Source organism: Quercus suber, unplaced genomic scaffold (assembly GCF_002906115.3).
Source record: "Quercus suber isolate HL8 unplaced genomic scaffold, Cork oak 2.0 scaffold_576, whole genome shotgun sequence".
Classification (NCBI taxonomy): Eukaryota; Viridiplantae; Streptophyta; class Magnoliopsida; order Fagales; family Fagaceae; genus Quercus; species Quercus suber.
Window position 1 is genome coordinate 1 of NW_027070021.1, and position 8,352 is coordinate 8,352.

The window sequence follows — 8,352 nt, forward strand, 5'->3', positions numbered from 1 at the left end:
TAGTGTTTTATTTGAAATTAATTGCTTTCAACTTCTTTCTTAATGTTTATTGTCCTTGTTTTGATAAGTACAGCTTCATTTTATTCGGCACATCTCAATCAGCTACAACTTGAGAAAGAAACGACCAAAGAAATGGGATTTTGGTTCAAAGCAAAGAAAAATGTAAAGCTCTCTCTATGTCCTTTTATCTTCTAATAACTGTCTCTTAAAATCAACATCAAAAACAAAACTTTCGCAATAAAAAAATCTAAAACAAAACTCGCACAAGCTGCACTTGTCTAGACAGATCAGGACTGACATTGTTACCAAGCAATTCTGCACTAGAATGGCCATCTTGCTTGTGTTTAAAATTACCCAGGTATCAAGTGTAGCAACAGACTGCAGTATAGTTCAACAATATGATTACATAATTACTAAAAAAATTAGCTAAACAGGATTTTATGTATTTCCTTGAATTTAAGAAGCTTGGGCATAATGAGATTGATATTACTGATGTGCAAGTATGGTGAGATATCTAATAGTCGATCATATTTAATACTTTTGTTAAAAAAAAAATTAAATTAAATTGATTAGTGCAAGGATCAAGGTTTATATTTGCCACAGGTAATCAGGTATGTTACCCACTAGGTGGTTTCATTTGTGATCGCCGGCAAGAGAGTGTTTCACAATCCACTGTAATTAAGCAATGGCTTCATGTTATTGTTATGCAAAAAGATGTTTCCTTCTGGTTGTAAGATATTCTATGTTCTGAGTGGACAAGTTCCACATTTTCCTGCCCTACCGTTTTTAAACATAGTGCATTTCTGCAAGATTAAAGTTCACCCTTGCTTCACTAAGAGTTTGGAATATCCTTGCTTTATTGAAAGCAACAGTTTGTCCCCCTGTTCAGGGAGTGACTATAGAACCTGTAAAATATGGGTTGGTGGCTCTATGCTGATTGGAAATATAGTGGAAGTTCCTTGCAGTGCAGGCTTTTGTATCTATAAAATCACAGGAGGCACTGCTCTAAAAAGCCCTGGTCTTTCTTCTTTTTTGTCATTTTTATTTTTAGGGCTCTTGGCTTAGAAAGCCCCTTACCCTATTTACTGGTCAACTAATCACATGGTTGGCAGAACTGGAAGGCAGAGGTCTTTATGCAGCAATCATTAGGGGATCAAAAGTGATTTGCAATCTCTAAGCTAATATGTTCTATACAATATCGGTTGAAAAAAAAAAAAGGATGTTAGTGTTTGTTAAGTAAAATCATCGTTAGAAGGTAGGACTTTGGAGGCATGTGTATAAGCTAATGTGGATAACATTAAAGATGTATTTTGCTCTGTAATTGAGTTCGTATGCTTAAATTGTGCATGTCCACTAAATCTAGTGCTACCTTTACTTTTGTTGATAATGTACATTTAATTGGAAATCTGCAGGTCATTATCGCAATCAAATAGCTGTGAGGAAGGAGAACAAAAAGACAAGGAAGATGGCGATTGTAGTGATATAGAGAAGGGGAAGCTCCAGCATTACGACAAAGATCGTTGTTTGATTAAACCCCGCAAGGCCAGGATTGCTCACCTATTGGGAGGGTGGTTCTTATGCACCAGACAAGCAACTGTTAAGAGGAAGAAACTTGTAGGCTTGGCTTGTCCTTCAGGAATGGGCACTGGTTTAGTGGGTGGTTTTAGAAAGATCATATGGTTTTGCAGGAAGAAACGCAATTCTCGGAGGGATAAATGGAGAGAGGATTGATGCCATTGCTTCTATAGGTTAGAGAGGATTCTTATTTTCAAATCCATAATGTTCTTCTTTTCTTAACAAGCTGAGATTTGCGTNTTTCCGGTTAATATACTGTACTTAACCGCCTCTTGTCTTCATCGGAAGATGTGGGTGAAACAATCGTGAATATGCAGCCAGATTTCTGTCCCTGGGGCTGTTATATCAGGCTGCAACACATGTGAGCCAATTTAAAGCATAATACAATATAATCGGCATATCTAGGTGTTTTCAGAGCTGAAACATCAAAGTTCAATTCTCCATCTTCCAATTATTGAATTATATATATATATATATATATATATGACAAAAAGAGCTTGTAGGTACCAAAAGCATGTACCTTCAATATTTCTGGTGCAAAGATACTCGCCCACGTGAAGAATATGAAGCAATTTTGGGGCATTACGATCTTTTACTGCTTCACTCTTTAGAATGGTCGCTTGAGGCTCTCTGTAAAGTAAAACACAAGGATGAACAAGTCATTTAAGAAACAAATGCATAGAGCAAACAACACATATGGGTATTATATAGAAACCCATACTTGGTAGAATTAATGTAGGATGCGACTATATCATGTCTGTCAGCGCTTAAAGAAGATGCAGGTAATAAGAAGATACTAGCATCATATTCAAACGGTTCATTCTTCAAGATCGATCCAACTGCACCAGCACTGCTGGCCCCATCATCTCCTTGAGGCTTATTGCAAAGAACAATCTTGCCTTTCACTAGAGTGCTGTTTAGGCACCCTACACTGCAAAAACTGCAATACAAGGATTTTGAAGTTTCATTTTATCATATATATATATATATATTAAAACAATTTGAATGGCAAAAAATTTACCTGGAATCAGAGCACTCACTCGCAACAACATTTTTTCCATCAACCAGAGGAAATGTAGTTCCGTTTAATGAGAAACCATTAATTCCAATTCCCTTTTGATGGGGAACCATTAGATTGCAAAATAGATATTCAATACATACATGACAATAAAAATCCGCAGTTTCACATTTGTGTTTCAATTTATTGGCTACCAATCACAACTTATGTACAAATGGTATACTATGATTGAATTGGTAGGGTATAAATTGGAACACTCATGTACAATGACTAGAATGGATTTAAAAATATATAAGAGTGGATGATACATACAGCTAGTGTCTTTCGTTCCCAAGGACAACCTTGTCTATGATTTGGCGATCTGTGCTGCTTGCTGCTACACTAAGTATCCATGGAGCTATACTTGCCACAGTAGCTTTATCTGGACCACTGTTGCCTGCAGATTGAGAAGTTAATATCCCTTTCTCCATCGCATGAAAAGCACCAATCGCAACAGCATCGTGGCTGAAATCTGCATCAGGTAAATTTGATCCTAATGAAATGGAAATGATGTCAACTCCATCAGCAATAGCATCGTCGAAAGCAGCCAAAATACTTGCATCTTCACAGCCGTCTGGATAGCAGGCTTTATATGCTGCAATCCTCGCTGAGGGAACCCCCCTCTTGCAGTACCTTGAGCAATTCCATAGAAACTGACATCCTTTACTTTGTTGCCTGCTGCCGTTGAGGCAGTATGGCTTCCATGACCTATATCGCCCTTGCAGTCTTACTTTCATTTGATGTTGAGTAATATCGAGCTCCAATGATCTTGCTGAAATATGATAGTTCCATATTGATGATCAGCATTTAGAGGAGTACAAATAGCTGAACAATGACATTTTTCTATTGGTTGTGTTGTGTTTCGGTGTTGTGCATAAACAAAAAACTGGGAGAAAAAACATTACTTATTGCAAGTGAAATTTTTGCCTCCTTTACATTCACCCTTCCACTTCTTGGGAGGAGGACCAAATCCTTCATCATTGAAGCTCTCTGATTCAGGCCAGATTCCAGTGTCAATAAAGCCAACTATGACATTACTCTCAGCAGCAGCATTCCTTTCAACTGTCCCGGATAAACCAATAAAGTCCCAAGACCTTGTTGTGTGAAGATGGTAAGTTTTGCTTGGAAAAACAGAGACTACTTCCTTCTTACCTGCACATCACAGTATGTAAATACATGCTATGATGTTATGAGTTATGTCCCATAAAATTATGCGACTCTTTCGGGAAATGATATGATAAAGTTGTCTTGCAGCACTCACTAGCAAGCTTTTGTCTTTCAAGATCAGTGAGCTTGGCAGCGAATCCATTGAAACTCCTTTTGTAACTTCTAAGCAAGGAATTTCTACAGACTAGAGAAGGACAAAGAGAAACAGAATAGAAAAATCTGACATTATTATTTTTAAATAAAAACAAAAAGCAATGTTACCTCTCAATCGTAGCTTACCTGCCTCAACAACTTCTTGAAGCAAACTAAAGTGTTTAGACAACGGTGAGTATTGCCCCGTAGGAAGTGACCCCATGTACACAATGTATACCTGCATTATCATTAAAGCAGAAAAGAGTCACAAGGTGTGGCCGATACGGGCGATTTGGTCCAAAAAAGACAGCAAAATATACCGTTTGACTCTAGTGTTTTTTTCCCCTTTTTTTTCCCCCTTTTCACGTCTTTTTTTTTTTTTTTTTTTTTTTTTTTTAAGTTCCAAATAATTTGGTAATTGTATCAATTTAAATAATTACTTATCATTAAAAAATAATATTATTTTGCAAAATTTACCTCCTAAATATCAGATATAAATATTAAATTGATTCCAAAAGTTTCTTATCTACTATTGCTCTTACGCTGTGTTTATTTCGGTTGTAATGAAAATTGGGAAAACATTTTACACCATAAGGAGTATTTGGTTTGGGCTGAAAATTCAGTCAACCTGAAATTTGATATCTTTGACCGTAAAATAAGTGGGTCCAAGGGGTAAAATTGTTTACACTTTGAATTTACCTTCAAACTATTTTCCTAGGAGTACTTAAACCAAGAGAGAGAGAGAGTGAGAGAGGGGGAGAGAGCACTGGCCACTAGAGACAAAGGCCGCCGATGAGGGAGAGAGCACAGTCGTTCGTAGCTGTGCCTGTCACCGCCGATCAAGGTAAACTCCCAAATCAATTTGGGTTGTGATAGTTCCTACTCCCTCACCGATCGTTCTTTCTCTCTTTTCCTCTAATCTTTCTTTCTCCCTCTTCCTTCCAACAGATCTGACTCTTCTCTCTACTCTTCTATCATCTCTTTCTCCCTCACTAATCTACCTTCTCTCTCTTTCCCTCCGACCAACCAAGGCCGGATCGGACACTGCATGTCACCGATCTAGTGCCTTAACTCACTAATTTTCGTTTTTTTGTTGTTGTTGTTGTTTTGGTGAGTTTTGTGTGGGTGGTAGTGGACCGATCTATGGGTGGTGATGGCAGCAAAGCAGTGGTGGCAGTTTTTTCCCTCTTCTTGATTTGGATTTTGTGTGGGTAGTGGTGGGTCGTGCTTGTCCTTTGTGGTGGTGGCTAGTGGCTGGCAACTGGCTTGTGCTTCCATTTTTTGAAAATAGATTTTTTACATCCAAGACCAAACACAAGAAATAATTTTTCGGTGTAATTTTCACAACATAGTCAAACAGCAGAAAATGTTTTCCTTTATGTAAAATATTTTCAACTAAAAATATTTTACACTCGGAAACATTTTACATATTGCCAAACACAACCTTAAATTGGTCTATATTTACCATTTTATAAAAATATGCTTAGCAATATATAGAAATATAAATAAAAATATATTTAATAATTTTTTAATAAACGTATCTCGCCGTACTCGCACCCTACTTTTTCAAAAATTATTGAGTCACCGCACCGCACTGCACCCTAACCCGAATCCGCACCCGTGTGTTGGTGCCCCTTATATCCCGTCTCCATCCAAACGGTCCAAAGATAATAAGTGAGTTTTTCACAAACCGGAAGTATCTCCTAGAAGCAGGTAGGGTGCTACTATGGTTACACTTAAGAAAGGAAATCATACTAATTGTCCCCTTGTACCCATTTTTTATTTACACAAAAAAAAAAGAAAAAAAAAAGGAAAAAAACAAAGAAAAGAAGCAGAAGATAACACTTGCCTTTCTATCTTCATCGGCAGCTCTGCATGATAAGCTTCTGGTGAGTATGAGAATGTAGGCTATGTAACATAACAGGAGGGATCCATACATGGCCATTTTCCTGATTCTGAAAAACTTTTTTTTTAGAGGAAGAGTGGTGAATGGTATTTTATATAAGAATTTAAGGGTTCAGATTCTCGTCTATTAAGCATTCACATTTAATTTCTTGTTTCCAAATGCATCCATGGAATGCCAGTAGTTTTGTCACTTATCTAGCACTTCCTTATATTTCCAATAGAGAGGTCCGGGTACAAATCCCCTTATAAAAAGGAAAAATGCATCTATGGAATAAAATTAAACTTAGAAACTTTTATTGGAAGATTTTATTTTTAGTAAAACTTTTATTGGAATTATCGAGGATGATTCTAATTATGTTATAATATATAGTTCAGTTATTTTACGGACACATGTCAGATCCTTAAACTCCACGATGTTGTCATTTCCTTTAGAGTGGTCTTTAATTTTAGGTAATTGCTGTGAGTCAGGTTCATAATGGTATTACCAACTAAAAACTTGGACAGAATTTAGGATGGTGGCTTGCAACTTCGCAGTGATCTATAACTATAATGTTGCTCTTCCCGCGTGCATATGCTTTCTTTTCGAATGAATCCTTCCTGGATAATGACTAGTGAACACATCTTAGAGAACACAATTACACGCGCCAATGTGGCCCGATATTATTCCCACTAATTCCACTTATATTTATTCTCTATCATTTATTTTGCTATGTGACATTTGTGTACGGATATGAGTGAGATTGGGTCGGGTTTAAAGTCACCCGCAACCCGACCCAATAAAAATCAAGTTTGACAGATATAGTATGGGTTTGGATTGGAGGGTAAGTTGCGGCGCGTTTCCTCTGTGCATTTTCTCCCTTTTTTTTTTTTTTTTTTTTTTTGCCGCACTTGTTGACTTTGGGGGACAAAATTTACTGTGCATGCACTGTTCATTCACTGTTCACGTAATATTTAATATTAAAAGTGGGTCCCACAACACTATTCACATATTTAAAAATTATTTTGCTACAGTGTTTTCAGCAACAATCAGTTTTTATTAACTTTCAGTAACAATAAGTGTTATCCAAACGGACCTATAGACCCAATCCAACCCAAATATTCAGGTCAGATGCTCGGGTCTCGAGTTAGACTTTTTTTGTTGAAGATTTTAAAAATAAAATTACCACTCCCTTATTGTTTTGAGTCTTTTTTTTCTAAGTTGTTTGGGGATTTTCATTAATATTGGTGCTTTTTTTTTCTATGGTTTAAAGTTTTTAAACTTTAAACTTACTCATTTTACCACGCAAGCAATTAATTTTATATAGACTTTTTTTTTTCCTTAGAAATGCTGTCCACAATATTTACACAACAAAGCATAAGTGGTATGTTGTTACTGGTTATTATTGTTGAAGCAAAAAAGTAATCTCAGTGATAGGTTCAAATTTGAATCAATAACAACTAATTACCTATAATTTGTTGTGAAAATGTTGTAAATATAGCACTTTTTTTTTTTTAAAGAGAAAATTTGTTAATATATATTTTATATAAACTCATGTTCATTAAAAAGGAAAATAGCTAGAATTACGTAATTGGTTGGCTTGATTCACAGTGTCTTCCAATGAAAAAAAATCCTCAAAGTCAAAAAAATTTTTAAGAAAAAAGATAATAAATATAGAAAGTATTAAAGTGTGATTGATATTTAAAAAAATAGTCTGAATTTGGTAAGGATTAGGTGTAAAACTCATGTTTTACACATCTAATAAGAGATTATCACATCAATATTTTACTTAAAATTCAATACATCCTACCACACCTAATAATATCTTACTAAACTCCCAATTTGGTTGAATTTATATATGGGTATTACAATTAATTGGGCGTGTGGTTGTACTTATTCTTAAATATGTGATAAGATTTTATTGCTACCAACCCTAACCTCTTTTAATTTACTAACCATTCAAATCTATATCTACCCAATATGGAATTATTTGTTGAAGAACAAGCAAATAAGTCAAATTTTCTTTAACAATTCAATTTAGGGAAAATTTTGTTTCTAGTTTTTATTTCTCTATTTTTAATGAGTCATTATTAATTATTAAGTATTCTTTTGAAGCATCACTTAATTTGAATGTAAACTCATTCATGAAAATGCTCTGGTGCGATACTTATATAAATGTAATTAACTAATTGATTCAATATGCTTTTCTTAAAAACCTTTAACTATAAAAGGGATAGTAATAACTTAATAGGTTCATAAAATAAGTCTCTAAAAAAAAAAAGGTTCATAAAATAAAATTGTAGGGTCAGTTTTTGCGGCCCAAGCCCAAGGAAGTATGGATTCGGAGCCCACAGAGCCCAAAACAATAAATTTTGTAGAGAGTGGGTGAAAGGGCTAGGCTAATAATGAAAATAACAGTATTAAACGGCAACACCAATGGGAGGATTTGCATTAATGTGTTCCCGGACTAATATGAGTGCTCTGTCCGAAGAGGTGCTTTTCATTGAGAGTCTAGGATTACAATTCCTGGAGCTACCAC

General features: G+C 35.5%; 1 protein-coding gene across 1 annotated transcript; it reads right to left on the reverse strand.

Annotated features, from left to right (window-relative positions):
* Positions 1-1,853: 1,853 nt before the first annotated feature.
* On the reverse strand, positions 1,854-5,876 carry LOC111995816 (subtilisin-like protease SBT4.3). Its single transcript, XM_065764659.1, is given in 13 exon segments — positions 1,854-1,925; positions 2,096-2,124; positions 2,127-2,150; positions 2,153-2,205; positions 2,297-2,515; positions 2,597-2,688; positions 2,902-3,248; positions 3,251-3,356; positions 3,359-3,404; positions 3,538-3,784; positions 3,894-3,983; positions 4,079-4,169; positions 5,781-5,876. Coding segments are annotated over 13 exon segments (1,512 nt in total).
* Between the last annotated feature and the right edge of the window lie 2,476 nt (positions 5,877-8,352).